The sequence below is a fragment of the Aotus nancymaae genome, unplaced genomic scaffold (assembly GCF_030222135.1).
Source record: "Aotus nancymaae isolate 86718 unplaced genomic scaffold, 86718_ANA_hifiasm-v0.15.2.pri h1tg000092l, whole genome shotgun sequence".
Lineage (NCBI taxonomy): Eukaryota > Metazoa > Chordata > Mammalia > Primates > Aotidae > Aotus > Aotus nancymaae.
Genome location: NW_026988507.1, coordinates 2,162,380 through 2,182,182, shown reverse-complemented (window position 1 = coordinate 2,182,182; position 19,803 = coordinate 2,162,380). Strand labels below are relative to the sequence as shown.

The following is a 19,803-nucleotide window of genomic DNA, read 5'->3' as shown; positions in this document are numbered from 1 at the left end:
GCAGCAAAGAAACTTGCATGGTTACCCACTACCTTTGCTATGCAGTGCTCTGAACAAGAGGGTCAACAAGCAACTCCCAGGGAGTCATAGTGATAAAGATGAAGATGTAGGAGCAAAACAGAAAAGAACTGTCCTCAAACAGTCAACACTAGTATGTGCATTGACTAGCTGGTCTGTATTACTCAGGTTTTTGCTGCAATGTTCATTTATCTATTCATTAGAATCTCTACCATAGAGTAAGGGGTAAGGCAGGAATAGAGGAAGTCGAAGTCCCTGTAACTGCTCTGAAAGACATTTACTGGAAAGCTGCTTGACTACACAGAGTTTTGGATTATTTTACTTATCTTACCCTTTCTGTACCCTGTGGCTAATGTAGCAACCAGACTGAAAATCATAGCTTTTGCTATGTTCTTTAACCGTACAGAGAAGTTCAAAATGTTAGAATATGAGTCAGACCTTTGCAAAAATATGCTGTGGGTTCACAGGAGAACCCAAATGAAAGCATATGATGGGAAAAGCACAAATCTTCCAGTGCTGGAAAAGCAGCTGGCTTGCTGACAGCATCACCTGTAATTTTTTTCTTCAAATTTCTGAATAGCATATTCCCTGATTAATGCAATAAAAAAAAAAACCCTGAAACATTTAAGTAAGCTCAACCTTTTTATCTTAAGTACTACTTCTTAAGTACTTTAAGTACTTTCAGGGGTACTTTAGATTTAATCAGAGTTGAGGGATCTCTGTATTTACATCTCCTGGACACACAATAGGCAATGAGAAGATTAAATGGAAATAAAAACAACCCCTACAAGGTAAGCTTCCTGAAGTGATGGCCAGCGACAGCTTAAGTTAAAGAGAAGAAAGAAAGGCAAAAGGTCAGCACCATAAGATGGGAGCAAGGCGGGGGCAGGGACAGAAAGGCAAAGGAGTGAAATCCTTAGATCATTTTATATATTTACCATTACATTTTCCTTAATATTGACTATGCCAACATTACCTTGAGTTAGAAGTTCAGACTGGAGGAGGGAAGAGATAGAGGAGTGATGGGGAGAAATTCTAAGAAAGCATGAAGCTCAAATTTTAGTGAATCATTAATGTGAATGTGTTAAAAACATTACCTCGGCTCCTTTTTCCAGAAGTAACTCCACACAGTCAGCATCTGACACCATACAGGCACAGTGCAAGGGCTTCAGAGTGCCATGGGTGCAGTTCACATCTGCTCCCTGTGGGCAGAAGAAAACTTCGGTCAGTGTGCTCAGCTCCAGCTTGCCCAGCAGGACAGGATTCAGAACTGAGTCCAGGGGATAGAGTTCTAACTCTGACTATTTTATAGATACACTGCTAGTTCCTTGTTTCCTTTTCTATTAATTAAACAATATAATGCCAATGTCCAAACCAAAGGAGTACACTGAAGATGAAGGAAAGCAACTGTTAATTCCTTAGATCAAGTTACTAAGTTTCTCCACAAGGTAGCCTGCCAGATGGTCACCTGGACATCACTGAAGACATAATCTTATGTGTCAAAGCACTGGAAACCTTATCATCAGACAGGAAAGCTAGACCAACAATCCACTTTCTATGGCCACCATGTTCTGAAAAAGTAGGAAAGTGAGTCTGTCAGACTGAAGCTAGAACTGGCATGCTCTTTTGACCATTCAACAAATGACCATCACTAATAGTAGCATCATCTTAACACTATTTTTCCTTGTTTATAAACATCTTCAAAGTAGCCTCTTAGTATCAGCATTCTTTACCACCTAGCTTTTGCTAGTGCTTCTATTCAAAATTAAAGGAGAGGGTGGATGCGGTGGCTCACGCCTATAATCCAAGCACTCTGAGAGGCTGAGGTGGGCAGGTCACCTGAGGTCAGGAGTTTGAGACCATCCTGGCCAACATGGTGAAACCCTCGCCTCTACTAAAAATACAAAAATTAGCCAGGCATGGTGGCTGGCACCTGTAATCCCAGCTACTCAGAAGGTTGAGGCAGGAGAATCGCTTGAACCTGGGAGGTGGAGGTTGCGGTGAGCCGAGATTGTGCCATTGCACTCTAGCCTGGGCAACAAGAGCGAAACTCCATCTCAAAAAAAAAACAATCAAAGGAGATGGAGACACCAGTCAGACCGAAGTCACTGAATGACTCAGCAGCAGAGCTAGAATTAGAATGTGACAAAGTTTCTGCCGTGGAGTCTTCCGACACCGCTTTTGCTGAGAATAAGCTAACACTGCATGACTATTCCTTCTCCAGTCGTGCCCAATAACTCTGAGGCAGCTCTAGAAATCCAGGCTGTAAATGAGGAGCTTAAAAAGAATATGTAGAAGTAACCATCTGGATGCATTTTCTGGTGATCAAAAAATTACTCTGTTAACTTCTCTTCAACAAGACAAATACATAGAAGAGGATAGTAAAGACCCAGGATACTAGTCATATAACAGTTAGTGAAGAGTGGTGATTAAATATCAGCTAATTAAGGTGTTTTCTTAAACTATAATTACCATGCATTTTAGGGGTTGATATCCTCTACAGAACCAGAAGTGGTAGCTGCTTTTAACATAGAACGTTAAGTAAAAAATCTCTCCATTGTAATTATTATAACTGAGGTATGAAGAAAGGGTCACAAGGATTTCAAAACCACCTCTGTGTCCAGGCACGGTGGATCACTTGAGCTTAGGAATTCAAGACCAACCTGGGCAATATGGTGAAACCCTGTCTTTACAAAAAAAAAATAATAATAAAAAAAACAGCTAGACATGGTGGCATGTGCCTGTAGTCGCAGCTACTTGAGGGGGCTGGGGTGAAAGGATCGCTTGAGCCTGGGAAGTCAAGGCTGCAATGAGCCAAGTTCGCACCATTGCACTCTAGCCCGGACAAAAGCGAAGCCCTGGCTCAAAAAATAAAAATAAAAACCACCTCGGCTTTGCTCACCTCCTCCGTTAGTAAAACATGTATAGAAGACTTTGAGTTCAGTGGATTACATATGCATCATACTCAGGTATTTTACAAAGAACATGAGACTAGGGTTATTGAGAACATATCCATGAAGAAAAATGTCAGATACACAAAGTAAAAGGGAGAAGGGAAGCAAAGCAAACATGGGGAAATGCATTTTAATGATCAAGTTAATGCATTTAGCAAAATGTAAAAAACTCCTTGTGATCTTGGGCTGAGTCAATGAGGATTTACATGAGGATTTATAGAGCTTTCCCACTTCACATCGCAAAGGACTCTCCTGTCAATACTAGCACACTCACCCCTCTGATGAGGTCCTCTACATTATCATGTGGGAAGGAACGGATGGCAGCAATCGTTCGGATTAAGCGCTCCGAAAGAGAGTATTTGCTCTGAATGCTCTGCATAATATACCACATACTGGAATTCATGAAGGTTCAAGGTGTTCACATGCTCCAAACTGCTTGAAACAAAGAAGTTTTAGGTATATACAATATCACTGAGCACGCCTGTCTTTAGGGTTAGGTGTTTCTCTGAGGCCTTCCCAATACTGAAAGCAGATTTAAAGGAGTGATTAACACTATTTTCATAACCATAAGGAACTGAATTATAATAGTTGCCTAGGGAGTTGGAAAAACCTGGACACAAACGTTTTACTCTAGTCTAGCACAAGATTTCCCTACGAGGTACTAAGACCCCTTTGGAGCTCTGTGTGGTTTACAAACAAGACTAGGCAAGGAATAGGATTTTTGAAAGGCTGAAGAGGTCACAAAACATTATTTTTCTTCTTTGAATTTCTGTGGTTTTTATAATCAGCACCACCATTAAGTTATTTATAACACTGGGCCTTGCAACATAGTAATGTACATACTGTTTCTCCACCTAAACTGTAATCAACTAGAAGGCAAGGACTTTGTCTTCTACTTTTTCACCCATGTAAGGCCAGCCACAGAATCTCGCAAAAGGCAGGTGTTTAACAAATATTGGTTGGTTGACTAACTAAACAGTATAGAAGTGATTGTTACCTGTGAAAAGAGAGGAAGAAGGCTACAGAGCAAATAGATTTATCTTAATAATGAAAAGGCATCTGAAATATTTTCAAATGTCTTCAGCAGAGGGAAAAAAAGGAAATATTTGAGGTAATATTCTAAAATAAGAAAGGAAAGCAAATGTATAACTACTCTAGAGTCATCTATATAAAACCAGGAAAAAATTAAACTTCATAGTAAAATATGCTTTCAGTTTTAGAAAAATATCCTAGCACTTTGGGAGGGGGAAGTCAGTGGATCGCCTGAGATCAGGAGTTCGAGACCAGCCTGACCAACATGGTGAAAGCCCATCTGTACTAAAAATACAAAAAAATTAGGTGAGCCTGGTGTCGTCCACCTATAATTTCAGCTACTTGGAGGCTGAGGCTGAAGAACTGCTTGAACCGGGAGGCAGAGGTTGCAGTAAGCTGAGATTGCACCACTGCACTCCAGCCGTGGCAACAGAGTGAGACTCCATCTCAAAAAAAAAAATGAGTGAAATTTTTTTTTTCTAAGGTGGAGTCTTGCTCTATCACCCAGGCTGGAGTGTAGTGGCACGATCGGCTCACTGCAACCACCACCTCCCAGGTTCTAGCAGTTCTCCTGCCTCAGCCTCCTGAGTAACCGGGATTACAGGTGCCCACCACCACACTCAGTTAATTTTTTGTATTTTTAGTAGAGAAAGGGTTTCACCATGTTGGCCAGGCTGGTCTTGAACTCCTGACCTTGTGATCCACCCGCCTCAGCCTCCCAAAGTGCTGGGATTACAGGTGTGAGCCACCACGTCCCATCTTTAACTCGTTTTAAAATCTGCATATTTTTCTAAAACTGTGAGCCACCACGCCCAGCCAAAATTTTTAATAATTAGTTATTAGTGAGAACTGAGAAATAGACTTGGTGAAATACATGTTGAAACCACAATAGGACAGAGTTCTAGGATGGAAGAAGTAAATAATGCAATTACTTCAATTCAATTTAAAAGGTTTGGCTGTATAAGAGACAAGAGTTAGGGACCATTTAAAATTACAGCCAGTAAGGTAGAGCATTTCTATGAAACAACACATATCAAAAACTATAGAGAAAACATAATACACAGTATCAGCTCTCTAGGTGCAAGTGCTTAGAAATCTCTGTCCTTATTATAAGCTCCTTGGGAATAACGATACTGATTTTTTTCAACAGTACCTGACACATGGTAGGTTCTAAATATCTGTTGAACCAATGTAAAATTTATTACTTGAGATCCTAAGAAATTCAAGACTTGAAGTAAATAAGCACATTATGCATATGAAATTGTTTTGGACCATTTAATAATACATAATTTTTTGGCAGGGTGCGGTGGCTCATGCCTGTAATCCCCGCACTTTGGGAGGCCAAGGTGGGCAGATCACTTGAGGTCAGCAGTTTGAGACTAGCCTGACCAACATGGTAAAACCCCATCTCTACTAAAAATACAAAAAAATTAGCCGGGTGTGGTGGCGTGCACCTGTAGTCCCAGCCACTTGGGAGACTGAGGCAGGAGAATTGCTTGAACCTGGGAGGCGGCGGTAGCAGTGAGCAGAGATCGCGCCACTGCATTCAGTTGAGGCAAAAGAGAAAGACTCCACCTCAAAATAATAACATATCATTTTTTGCATTTTTTTTTTTGAGTCTCACTCTGTCATCCAGGCTGGGGTGCAGTGGCGCAATCTTGGCTCACTGCAACGGCCGCTTCCCAGGCTCAAGTGATTCTCATGATTCAGCCTCCTGAGTAGCTGGGATTTACAGGTGTGCACCACTACGCCTGGCTAATTTTCGTATTTTTAGTAGAGACAGGGTTTCACCATGTTGGCCAGACTGGTCTCAAACTCCTGACTTCAGGTGATCCACCCGCCTCGGCTTCCCAAAGTGTTGGGATTACAGATGTGAGGTACCGTGCCTGGCCAATTAATTTTTGCTTTTTGTGATGGAGTATCCCTTTATGTATTATATACTATAAATTCTGATAGTTTCTATTTTGTGAATCAGTAGCCATTTATATTAGATAAAAATTCTATTAATCAATAGAATACAAGTTAAAAATATACGTATCAATAATTCAAATTGTGTATTTTTCTCCCCTGTTATCATGCATGAATAAGCTCACACACTTGTTTATATGTCTATGACATTTTCTAGACAGTTTAGATTTGGCATATGTGAGACAAGGGTCCGTATCTTATAATTTTTTTGTTTCAAGGAAAAATGAAAAAAAAAAAAAAGACAGAGGTGCATTTGAGTTGGAATTCCAAGAATGGGAGCAGAAAACATAGCATCTAAAGCAGTAGGCTTGACAAAAGTGGTTGTGTTGCCTATAATCCCAGCACTTTGGGAGGCCAAGGCAGGAGGAACTCTTGAACCTGTAAATTCAGAACCAGCCTGGGCAACATGGTGAGGCGAACCCCACACCTAACCGTCTGTACAAAAAAATTCAAAAATTAAAATAAAGTGGTTTCATTAACCATTTCTGGGCCACGATCATCTGATGCAACTAAACACTACAGTCTGATTTTGGGGCGCTCTTGGACTCCGGGCTAAGAACTCCTAAGAGTATGGTCAGTGGTCTGCTGTTGCCTGAAAGCTTCCGGTAAAGGAGTGAAACTTCTGGGCAAATTAACTGCATTCACTGTCAGGAACAGTCGGAAATCTAAATTCGATCTCACCAGACAGGAGCCAGTGTACGGTTTGGCCCCCCTTTTCAGCTCTGCTAGAGCTGAAAGCCCTGTCTCCCTCGTTTTCTTTTGCTACGGGATCCAGAGAAAATACCAAAGGGCATTTATTGCGAAGCTAAAATTAAAAAAAAAAGGCGGAAAAAAGAAGACACAGCAACTCTAATGCGAGCGAGGCCTCGGCTTCCCCTCCCCCTCCCGCCCCGGGAGAGCTTTGGCTGAGCCTGCAGCGCCCCTAATCCCACCACACCTGCTGAGCGAGGACTCGTGGCAGCTGTCTTGCTGAGGCTAGGGGGCGGGGGGCAAGGGCACGAAATGCAAGGACGTGCGGTTTCAACGCACAGGCTCCCAACAGATCGCAGCACTCCCGGCAGGTCTGCTGCAGAAAGAGAATCACGCAATTTGTATTGAGGCGGGGCTCAAAAGGGGAACAATTCCCTCCTGGATCTGTCTTCTAAGGCCGGGAACGAAGTCTCAGCCTCGAGAGCTAGAGCACTTCGACCTGGGAGTGGAGGAAGCGTTATTGGGCGTGGTACCCTGGGCTGGGAAACCTGGCTGTAGACCTTCCCGCACCAAGAACAGCACTCACCGAATTGCTAGGCTGAGCGGGGTGTGGAAAGCCGCTGTCAAGGCGTGACCCGGAAGCAGAACCCCTCGGCGGTAAGTCCCTCTATTTACAGGACGAAAAGACCAACTAAGCTGAGCGCCTGCGCATTGACGAGCGTTCGTAAGCGGGGCGCGCCTGCGCAGACTTGTGCAGCAGCCTCCGTCCTCCCGAGGCCTAGTTAAGGGGTTGCTTTCTCTTTTTGCGCAGAGGTTTTGCGCGCAGGCGCAATGCAATTTCTCGGTCACAGCGGCGAGGCTCGGGTCTTGGTCCTGCAGTGGGCGAAAAGAGCTCAGAAACTATGGCTGTTGAGCCGATTCCATATGGTCGCACCTGCGTGGACCAGGCCAGCAGTGGGTCCATCTACAATGGTTTAGTTGCTTAGGAGACTAAACTCTTAATAAGAAGTGTCTTTGGCAAATAAAAATACTTCCGGCATTATTCATATGGTGGAATAAATCTATGCTCCCTAGAACCCGTCTGTACATTGTCCATCCTCCTTCAAGTAAACGATATCAAAGACAAATTCAACCACCCAAGCAGTGTAGTATTCTAAATGTGGCGGAATAAAGTACCTTTATTTATAACTATTATTAGGGTTAATGAACCTTCCTAAGCAAAGAAATGATATCTCTGAGTGACCTCCTTCTGTGCAAAGCATAAACATTTTGAAGTCAGCAGCACATGGTGGTGGTGCATGGAAGGAGTGAAGCAGCCCATTCAGGCAGGCTACAAGAGTTGTGGTCTTCCCGGCAGCCTGTTTAACCAGGGTGCCTCACGCCTACTCTCCAAAGCTTGTACTAAGCAACCAAATCGAACAATTAGAGATTCAGTCAGGCGCGGTGGCTCACGCCAGTAATCCCAGCACTTTGGGAGGCTGAGACGGGCGGATCACCCCTGAGACTGGGAGTTCGAGACCAGCCTGATCAATGTGGAGAAACCCCGTCTCTACTGGGAAAAAAAAAAAAAAAAAAAAAAAAAAAAAAAATTAGTCGGGAGTGGTGGCGCATGCCCTGTAATCCCAGCTACTCGGGAGGCTGAGGCAGCAGAATCGCTTAAACCCGGGAGGCAGAGGTTACAGTGAGCTGCGACTGCGCCATTGCATTACAGCCTGGGCAACAAGAGCGAAACTCCATCTCAAAAAAGAAAAAAAAGAGAAATGTAAACAGGCCCAGACAGTTTGTGTACATCAGGGAAAGGATGGTGAACTGAAAGCTCCTGACCTGGTCTGAAGAGTGAACCTCATTTGAGTTCCAATCTCAAAGGAATTTTGCCATGTAGGAATATGCCCTCCACTTCCTGCCACTGCACCATGGTGGACTTGTCCATTTTTTCAAAAGAAGCTGAAATCCAGATTTTTCAAAACGGTGAATTCTTCCAAGTTGCAAATGTTGGCAATTATTTTTTATTTTTGAGATGTAGTTTTGCTCTTGTCACCCAGGCTGGAGTGCAATGGCATGATCTCAGCTTGCTGCAACTTCGGCCTTCCAGGTTCAAGCACTTCTCCTGCCTCAGCCTCCTGAGTAGCTGGAACTACAGGCATCTGCCATCACACCTGGCTATTTTATTTTTTTTTTAATTTTTAGTAGAGAAGGGGTTTCACCATGTTGGCCAGGCTGGTCTCAAACTGACCTCAGGTGATCCTGTCTCCTCAGACTTCCAAAGTGCTGGGCTTACAGGCATAAGTCACCATGCTGGGCCACATCTTTCAAATGTCCTGGTTGGAAAATGCTGAAATATATAAATTCTGGGAAACCATCAGCATCTTAAATGTAAGAATGAGTGAAGTCTCCCAAGGAGTGATAAAATAGGCTCTCAATACAGGTTATTTTATTTATTTATTGAAAAACCAAATACACTTTTATTTTATAAGGCGTGCAACTCACTATATGCAGAAAAGTACTCTGTCACACTCATGATCAATATCCTTTCATTTCCATTTGGCATGGCATTGAAAACCTAGCACATCATTTAGCAAAAAAAATCACATAAAAGACCTCTAGAGAAATAAAACTAACTTATTTTCCCCAAACAATAGATTTCATCTTCATTAGTCAAATCAGCACCTGCTGATAGGGCAGTAGAGCAAACCTGACAGTGATATTCATTAACAAGGAAGACAAAACTTATGCTTTCAAGTATAAAGATCAACTCTGAATGGCAGAGAGCCTAATCTGACTGTTATCAGCCACCAAGAACTCAGAAGAGCAAAGTACTCAAGAAGAGAGAAGCCAAAGCACTATGAAAATTATTCTTTTCTGTGAAATTCAGTCCTACAGCCTGCATGAGCAAGGGTCCAAAACACCAGCGAGCTGACAAAGCTACTGGTAGAGTCCATTCATCATGGGAGATGCACTGGCTGTGCCTCCCTGTGCTGTGTCCTTCCATGGGCTTCCTCCACTCTTTGCTGACTTCATTTTGACTTGGTCCTCTGGTCTCACCGCAGCTACTTGAGAGACTTTGAGTTGTAATCTTACAGTTCCAAGAATCTATTTTGACTGAATCCAAGAGTAACATGCTCATTCAAAATAGAAATGTTCTCATGGTAAATGGTACAAAGGCCATTCCGTGTATATATATATTTCTACGGAAGACAAAGCTTCCTTCCTTTTTTTTTTCCCTTTTTTTGAGATGGAGTCTCACTCTGTCACCCAGGCTGGAGTGTAGTGGCACAATCTCAGCCCACTGCAACCTCCACCTCCCGAGCGATTCTCCTGCGTCGGCCTCCCGATTAGCGGGAATTACAGATAGGTACCACCATGCCTGGCTAATTTATGCTTTTAGTAGAGACAGGGTTTCACCATATTGGCCAGGCTAATCTCAAATTCCTGACTTCAGGTGATCCACCCACCTCGGCCTCCCAAAGTGCTGGCATTACAGGTGAGAGCCACCGCACCTGGCTGCTTCCTTCCTCTTTAACAATATTGCACCCAGCATCACTGCTTTGGCTAGCTCTTTTTTTCTGTGTGCCCTGATGTGTGCAGCAATTGAACCAGCTACAATTTCTGCATTCTTCCTGGTCTGGCCGAAATAATCTGGAAACTCACCATATGGCGCAATCAAAGATATTATTATTGTATAATTCACTAATGTAGTCTTCATCTTCATCCTTGGGGCTAGAGCTGTGATATACTGTGTATGCTCTGGCCACGTGATTGATCTCCTCTTTTGTGCTAACCAACTTGGGAGAAAATTCTTTCACATAATTTACAATGGCCTTTTTTGTGTCCCTTTCTGGGTCAGTGGTGATGAAAAGCGGAGTTAAATTTGGCAGAGTTGAAATACTATCACATCCACGACTTGAATCATTTTTTCTAGTTCTTCTGGACAGATATCAGGGTAATGACTGAAACCAAAATAAATCAGCAGCCACTGACCCAGGTAGTCCTTGTCAGTTTTAGGCTCTCCAAACGTGTTGTAAGGAAAAATGGTCCCTCAATGAAGGCTTGTTGATGCTTCACTATCGTTCCTTCTGTAGCTCTCCAATAGCAAATGTGAATGATAAAGATTTCCAGGAAATAGGCCTGGGATTCAAGGGGCATGTGCAGTCTCTGCAGCCCTTCTGCTCAGGCCCTGACCACCTCAAGGGTGCTTGGTGGCCTTACCGCCTGAGAGGCCAGATTGCCAGGCAGCCACCAGTCAGCCCCCAGTCCTGCCACACTTCCTCTTGCATGCAGAATTGCCTTGGCAAGACTATCACAAAATTGCCCTGGCAAGACTCTACTCGGCTGGGCCCCAAAGCTCATGTCAGCCAGGCAAGAGACACCAAAGTTGGCCCATACTGGTTACTTTGAAGTGTCTCTGAGAATTCAGTGCACAGCAAAAGTTGGTTTCAGTTACATTCAGTCATCCTTTCATCAAACATTTACTGAGCACCTAGTTTCTTCCAGGCTTTGTGCTCAACTCTCCAGGGAAGACAGAAATGGAGAGAGGCAGTCTCTTATTATCAAGGGTTGGGAAACAGATATGAACATCCTCAATTGCAATTAAAGATGATTACTTCGACAACATTGTTATATCTAAAGTCAGTGTAGACAAACAGTTCTACCTCATGGTGGGATCAAGAGAGTGAAGGAAGGAAGGGTCTGTGAAGAGGCTTCTTGGGGAGAAATTTGTATGTGCTGAGTGCCCACTCTCCTCCTACCCAGATGGAGAAGAAGCGCTGATGTTGCCTAAAGAGGGGCTTCTGTGGGACCAGAGAGCTTGAAGATTGTTCCCCATAGTTGTAAGACAAAGAACTGAACCAATGCTTACTTACAAAGTAAAGAGGGCTACAGCCACAGAGTAGAGGTGGCTGCATTGGGATCTGTCTGGAGACCCAGATTCAGCAGGGATAATGAATGTATAAATGTTTCCCTGGACTAGATGTGGGCCACATGGAAAATAGCCAACGTGGTGTTGCCTTTGGTCTATCCAAAGAGGCTGTCTAGAGGTATGGGGGGATACAGTGGCCAGAAGCCAGAAATGAACACAGGAATCCTACAATCGACAGTGCCAAAAGAACTCAAGTGAGAGATCTCCAATGATGGGAATCTGCAAAGAATCTTTAAAAGCACACTTTAAGAAAAAGAGTCAGCTTTAACCATCTGCAAGACCCAGGTAGTGCAGACCTACCCTACCAAGAAAGAAAACTGCCCTATCTCCTCAGCTTTCCTACCTCCTCCCACTTTTACACAAGCAGATTCAATAGCAGTTAGCTGGTGGGGGAGGAAGAAAGTTGAGGAGAAAGTCATAGGCAGCCACCAGACACATGTCTTACATGGAGAAGGAGGAAGAGCAGTCTTCGATTAGTACCTTAGAATGAAGACTGAAGTATTTGATTACCACTTTGAACTGGAAATATTCTAATTACTAAATTGAGACTATTTGGTTTAAAGTGACTGTTAAAGGATTGCCAGTTATCAAAGAGTGAACCAAAAAGTCAGGAAATCCCCCCAATTTTCTATTCAGAAGCATGAGAAGATTATCTTCCCATAAAAAATGTTTTTGTTTCTTTGTTTGTTTGAGAAGGAGTCTCGCTCTGTTGCCCAGGCTGGAGTGCAGTGGTGCTATCTTGGCTTACTGCAACCTTTGCCTCTCAGGTTCAAGCAATTCTTGAGCCTCTGCCTCCCAAGTAGCTGGGATTACAGGTGCCTGCCACCACGCCCAGCTAATTTTTTGTATTTTTAGTAGAGCCATGTTGGCCAGGCTGGTCTTGAACTCCTGACCTCAAGAGATCCACCCGCCTTGGCCTCCCAAAGTGCTAAGGTTACAGGCATGAGCCACCATGCCTGGCCAGAAAAAATGTTTTTAAAGTGGAAAAAGACAAAAAATAAACTTGTATTTTGATCACATCCCATGAATCTTGCATTCACTGTTCAGATTCCATCTCTGCATGTTTTAGTTGGTCATTTCTGTTCTTGATGTTTTGATTACAAGTGATTCCATGAATTCTGTGTTTTAGTGTGCTGTGTCTCCTGTAAGACTTTTAGGTCATTATTTTTTCTTTCCTTCCCTTGTAATTCCAGTTCCGCACTCAAGAAGTGCTCATTAGATGGTGTTGATCAACAGTATGACTAATGTACCTATTTTCAGACCTTGGCATAAACTTGAACTGGAAATTTGATCATCATGTTTTGCCTGTAATGATTGCTGCTATCACTGTTCAACGGTATTAGTATCCAGACTCTGTGGATATGCGGTATCCCAGGTTACAGACTGGGGTGTCTTGCCCTTTGAGTTTTGCCAGAACTGAATGTCCACAGGCGTTTGAGCAACTCCTTTTTGGAGTAAAAAGCTCCTTTCTTCACTTGGCTGGCTCCATACCCTTTCCTGACTTTGAGTGGATCTTTCAGAGTGACAGTGTGCTGGGGGAGAGGAATTCTGCATTGCAAGCTTCTAAGTGGTAACATAAAGCCTTTCACAACAGTTTTCTAATTCTCTGGCCAGAAATTATCAAATACTCTGCTGTCTCAAAGACCTCATCCTTCTCCAACAGGGGCTGCCTGGCTAATGTTGATGGCAAGGTTTCCTTGACACCCTTCCTAGAAAAAAGCAAGCTAAGTAAAAAGAAGGAACCTCTTTCAGATAAGTTCTCCCATCACCAAGGAAAAAGAAACAAACCAAAAGGGAGTTTGAGATACCCTAAGAGTGAAGGAAAGACGGAATCAGTCAATGTTTACAAAATAGGGTGAAAAAACAATAAGATCCCAGTGTCAGACTAGTTGGCTGGTTGGGAAAAATAGCTTTCTTTCATAAATGGAATATTTTACTTGACTTTGAATTTGCTGAGTTTTTGGGACTATCACTTATAGCACAGTCCTCATATTTAGAAATAATATAATATTATGTAAACTTCATAAAGACCAAGGTTCCAGTTCTGAGAGTAGCTCTAGTTACTTTGCTTGTAAAAATAAGTACTTTTTTGAGACGGAGTCTCACTCTTGTTGCCCAGGCTGGAGGGCAGTGGCGCGATCTTGGCTCACCGCAACCTCCACCTCCCTGGTTCAAGCGATTCTCCTGCCTCAGGCTCCCAAGTAGTTGGAATTACAGGCATGAGCCACCACGCCTGGCTAATTTTTTGTATTTTTAGTAAAGATGGGGTTTCTCCATATTGGTCAGGCTGGTCTCGAACGCCCAACCTCAGATGATCCCCCTGCCTCGGCCTCCCAAAGTGCTAGGATTACAGGTGTGAGCCACTGGGCCTGGCCAAAAGTAAGTACTTTTTTTTATAAGTAAAAGTGAAATTACTTACTGAAGTAATACTTTACCTGAGTCTCAGTTTACTGATCTGTACAGTGGGATGAAAGTATTAACACCTGTTCCAAAAGTTAATTTCATAAAACTAGACCACATTTGTGAAAAGTGGTTTTGTAAGCTACATAAATGTTGACATGTCATCTTTGTATTATTTTATATTTGTTCAAGGAGATTACCAAATATCTCATCTTCCCAGTTACATTGTAAGCACCTTTAAAAGAGCAGAGATTTAGATTTCTTATACTCATCTCTTTTGTCATAGTACAGTTCTAAATACACAATAGGTATTTAATAAATACAAACAGAATTGAACTAAAGTGAACAGATCTTCCCAAAATAGGAATAGTGGAGTGCCTCTATGTACTAGTCCCTGACAGAGAAAAATTAAAAAGGAAGCTTTGGAACTAGAGCAAAGAAAAAGAAAGTTCAGAGGAAACACAATGTAAGTCTCATGAAACCTTTCATATGCTTAAACCTTGTACTAGAGAAAGCAATTCAGCAAAGAAAAGAACAGAATTAATGTGCAGCAGGGATACTCTCCCAAGACATGCCATCAGGGTTAAACAAGGACTTCTTTCAGAAAGTGCTCAGAGGCAGACATGCGCTCAATAGCCAAATTCTACTCTTTTCTTTTTTTTTTCCTTTTAACTTTCCCCAGGGCTTGGGAAATTTTATGAATTATCTATTTTAAAAAAATAGCTTTTAATCAATATTTTATTTTTGGCCATATAGTCTACCAATATTTTCGACTATCAGAGTAATTACAAAATATTTTCAGTCTTCATAGAGAAAATTGCCTGAAGGATTTTGAAAAAAAATTTACAGTAAAAATACAAATAACAATGTTAATGACAATACTGAAATTATATATACATGGTACTATTTTTCCGGGAATGTAGGCATTTATAGCTAAATTACCTAGCAAACCAAGACTGAAGTGGACAAACTCTGGCAAGAGAGTTAACATCGTCCAGGGGAGGGAAATTACAGAGGAAATGACTATTTGCTTGGTACAATTGGGTGGACCAGACTAATCTGGAGAGTCCTACGAGCAAGAAAAAAAGAAAAGAAAGGAAAAGGAAAAAAGGTCTGGTTCTTTGAATCCATTTGAGAAGCAAATTAAACAGTCAATGTCAGAATTTTCTGCTCACCTGGGCCTATGCTACTTCTAATAGGAGTGTGTCTCCCCCTGGAGGGGAAGTAGAGCATTTGCTCTTTCATGCTTCTTGCCCAAAGTTGAATGATTCGTTCTTAGTTCATTCACTGAGTCTTTGCTTATAAGATTAATTGGTTGATTGATTGATTCATTCATTAATTCAACAAAGATTTATTAAATTCCATCACTGTGCTGTTTGTTATGATAGAACTGAAGATCCAGCCACCTGAGATCAAGAGAAACATGGTCCTGATCACCAGGAAAATTATAGTTCGATATGAGAAACAAATATTAGATAGGCATCTGAATGCCTAAATAGTCACAATAGTGATGACTTCTATAAAGCAAAAGTGCAATGGGCTGAATATTTATGTCATCTTAAAATTCATACGTTGAAATCCTAACCCCTGCAAGGTGATGGTATTAGGAGATAGGGTCTTCAGGAGGTTATTAAGTCATAGGGACATAGCCCTTATGACGAGATTAGTGCCCTTCTAAAAGAGGGAACTTTGTCCCTTCCACCACATGAGGACACAGTAAGAAGTGCTATCTATGAGCAAATGGGCCCTCACAGATACCCACATCTGGGATTTCTTGGACTTCCCAGCCTCCAGAGCTGTGAGAAATAAATCTCTGTTGTTTACAAGCCACCCAGTTTATGGTATTTTTGCTATAAAATAGCTATATTATAGCTCCCAAATAAACTAAGATATATAGTAGAGAGGGGAATAGGACTATTCAAGAGAGGACCTAATTCAGGCTGGAAGGTCAAGAAAAGCTTCCTTGAGCACAGACCTGGAAGATGGGTGGAAATAACCAGGTCAAAGGTGTGGAGGAGGTATGGGGAGGAGGCCTCCCAGCCAGTGGAGCAGAGCCAGGGTATTCAAAGACCCTGTGGAGGAAAGAGCTTAGGAAGCTAGAAGACAAGGAAGAGGCAAGGATGAGAAAAAGACAAGAAGTTGGAAAGGTAGGGAGGCTTCAGATCAGGTGGGGTCTTGGGTGACATGTTAAGGATTCTGAACTGTATCCCAAAAGAACAAGAAGCAATCAACAGGTTTTATTCAAGTGACATGACCCCATGTGTGTTTTTAAAGGATCACTTTGACTTTTTGAAGAAGAATGGATTATAGTGAGGCCATGGCAAGGATTAAAATAGATAAAAACAGCCGGGCGCGGTGGCTCACGCCTGTAATCCCAGCACTTTGGGAGGCTGAGGCGAGCGGATCACCTGAGGTCAGGAGTTCAAGACCAGCCTGACCAATATAGTGAAACCCCATCTCTACTAAAAAATACAAAAAAATTAGCCGGGCATGGTGGTGGGTGTCTCTAATCCCAACTACTGGCAAGGCTGAGGCAGGAGAGTGGCTTGAACCCAGGAGGCAGAGGTTGCAGTGAGCCGAAATCACATCATTGCATTCCAGACTGGGCGATAGAGCAAGACTCTGTCTAAAACAAAAACAAAAACAAAACAGAAAACAGCAGCCTAAGAGATCTGAGATCTGAATGAAAAACAAAGCAGGCTTGGATTTGAATGGTGGCAATAGAAAGGGAGAGAGAAGTGGGTGAATTTGAAATATTTTAACGTTAGAATTGATAGAACTTAGTGATTGGTTACAAGCTGGAGATGAGGGGTACTGTGGTCAAGAATAACTCCTAGGGTGGGCACCGTGGCTCACATCTGTAATCCCACCACTTTGGGAGGCTGAGGTGCGTGGATCATTTGAAGTCAGGAGTTCGAGACCAGCCTGGCCAACAGTATCCAAGATGGTTAAAAATGATATTCTTTGAAGACCTCTTATCCCAATTCAAAAACTTAATGACATAAATATAACATTGAAACCAAAATCTGATAAAGACTATACAAAAGAGATAATTACAAACCAATATCATTTATGAATATTATAGGCAGAAATGCTAAATAAAATACTAGCAAATTGAATCAGACAGCACAGTATGTCATGACTAAGTAGAAACAGTTTTGAGAATATAAAGATGGTCCAATGTTAGGAAATTCATTAATACAACTAATATTATTATAGCTAATAAGGAGAGTCCTGTAATTATCTTCATAGGTGCTGACAACACATTTGAAAAATTAAAGTTGCATTTCCTATAAAAGTAAGTTACAAAAGAGGAATGGAAGAAAATTTTCTTAAAATCATAAGGCATCTTGTTTATCATCATCTTACTATTTTTCACAGGAAAACACTGCAGGCATTCATGTTAATGCCTGAAACAAGACAAGGATACCCACCATTAATACAACATTTAATATGATGTTGGAGGTATTTGTCAGTGCATTTTTACAAAAGAAATCTATTGGATATGAGAAAACTGTTGATAATATAGGTATATCTAGATAACAAAAGTTAATCAATGAAAAAACTACACAAACAAAAAGATGAATCTATATGATAGCAGAATATAAAAGCAATATTCAGAAGTCAACAGGCTTCATACATAAGATATATGGAAGGACCAGTTAGAAAATAATATGGAATCAAGAGCCAATTGGTAATAGCAACCATAATTACAAAACTCCTATATATAAAGGTAAAAAGAAATATGTAAAGCCTATGAGGAAAACTATTAACATAATATCCTCAAAGACACAAAATAAATCTGAACAAATAAAAGACACTCTTAGTGAATTTGTAAACTTAACATGATTCCAATAAAAAGACCAAGGTTATTATGTTTCACTTTTTTAGTTATACAAACTGATTCTTAAGTTCGTATGGAAGAAATAAACAAGAATATCTAAGAAAGTCCTGAAAGGAAGGGCAATGAGGAAGGGCCCGTCTTATCAGACATTTAAGATATTACAAAGCCTTCACAGTCAAACTAGTATAGAATTGGTGTATATAGACAGACACACTAATGGAACATAGTAGAAAGTCTAGGCATCAGTCCAAGTACATATAAAAATTTAATGTATGTTAGACATTATAAAACAATGTAAAAATGGACTTTAGAAATACATACTGTTGAGACAACTGGATACCATGTGGAAAAGGTAACATTGGATCCATAGCTTATTCTGCTCACAAAGAAAACTCCACATGGCTTGGTTAGCTAAACTTAACTACATGGAAACCCTGCAAGTTCTAGAAGAAAACATGCGTTTTCTGTGCAATCTACCCATGCACCCCTGGGAATAGTGGGCAAAGCATTCCTGTGTCTCAAAACTTAGAATCAATAAAGACTAGTCAACATTTATTTACTTCACTTCAAGCCAATCATGAAATTTCACAGTGATTTCTGGTGTAAGGGCAGAAGGAAGGCAGTGTTAAGACCATTTGACCCAGCAACCCTATTACTGGGTATATACCCAAAAGATTATAAATCGTTCTATTATAGAGACACATGCACACGTATGTTCATTTCGGCACTGTTTACAACAGCAAAGACTTGGAACCAACCCAAATGCCCATCGATGATAGACTGGATAAAGAAAATGTGGCACATATACACCATGGAATACTATGCAGTCATAAAAAGGATGAGTTCATGTCCTTTGCAGGGACATGGATAAAGCTGGAAACCATCATTCTCAGCAAACTGACACAAGAACAGAAAACCAGACACCGCATGTTCTCACTCATAAGTGGGTGCTGAACAATGAGAACACATGGACACAGGGAGGGGAGCATCACCCTACATGCTGTTGGCTGATGTAGAGGAATAAAAAAAAAATGCCAGCAGATTTCTCATAAAAGCTATGTAAGTGAAAGACAAGATTGAGCCAGAACTTTTTCTACTTTGCAAAAATATCTTTCAAAAATAACGGTGAAATAAAGCCTTTTTTTAGACCAACAAAGGTGGAATGTTAAAGGAAGTTCTTCGGGCAAAAGAAAAATGACAAAAATTTGGATCAATATAAAAAGATAAAGAGTGTGAGAAGTGATAAATATAGGTAAAATAGTTAAAAGCATTTTCTCACTATTTATTTTTTTATTATTATTTTTTGAGATGGAGTTTCACTCTTGTTGCCCAGGCTGGAGTGCAATGGCGCAATCTCGGCTCACAGCAACCTCTGCCTCCTGGGTTCAAGCGATTCTCCTGCTTCAGACTCCCAAGTAGCTGGGATTACAGGCATGTGCCACCACGCCTGGCTAATTTTGTATTTTTAGTAGAGATGGAGTTTCTCCATGTTGGTCAGGCTGGTCTCGAACTCCTGACCTCAGGTGATCCGCCTGCCTTGGCCTCCCAAAGTGCTGGGATTACAGGTGTGAGTCACTGCGCCCAGCCTATTTATTTATTTTTAAAAACAGAGTCTTGCTCTGTCACCCAGGCTGGTGTACAACAGTAGTGTAATCACAGCCTCGACCTCCCAGGCTCAAACAATCCTCCTCTCTCAGCCTCCCGCATAGCTGGCACTACAGGTGCGTGCCACCATGCCTGGCTAATTTTTGTAATTTTTTTGTAGGAACGGGGTTTCACCATGTACTCAGGCTGGTCTCGAACTCCTGGGCTCCAGTGATTCTCCCACCTTGGCCTCCCAAAGTGCTGGGATTATGGACGTGAGCCACTGTACCCAACCTCTCACTTTTTAGTCTCTTGAAAAAATAAAAGACTATTTAAAGTAGAAATAATAGGCTGGGAGCTGTTGCTCACGCCTATAATCTCAGCACTTTGGGAGGCTG

At 41.7% G+C, this 19,803-nt stretch overlaps 1 protein-coding gene and 1 pseudogene across 2 annotated transcripts in view; both read right to left on the bottom strand.

Annotated features, from left to right (window-relative positions):
- ASB8 (ankyrin repeat and SOCS box containing 8) overlaps positions 1 to 19,803 on the bottom strand; it is a 28,930-nt gene that overhangs the window by 2,302 nt on the left and 6,825 nt on the right. The window contains exons 1-3 of one of the 2 annotated variants that reach the window (XM_012459138.2): positions 7,249 to 7,367; positions 3,247 to 3,404; positions 1,116 to 1,220 (exon numbers count right to left, since the gene is read on the bottom strand). In XM_012459138.2, the coding sequence (XP_012314561.1) occupies positions 1,116 to 1,220; positions 3,247 to 3,375 (234 nt within the window). In that variant the 5' untranslated portion in view covers positions 3,376 to 3,404; positions 7,249 to 7,367. Of the gene's footprint in view, positions 1 to 1,115; positions 1,221 to 3,246; positions 3,405 to 7,248; positions 7,368 to 19,803 lie in introns of those variants that run through there. The other variant, XM_012459137.3, reaches the window with a different exon arrangement.
- Positions 7,508 to 10,805, bottom strand: LOC135271825 (protein SCO1 homolog, mitochondrial-like; annotated as a pseudogene).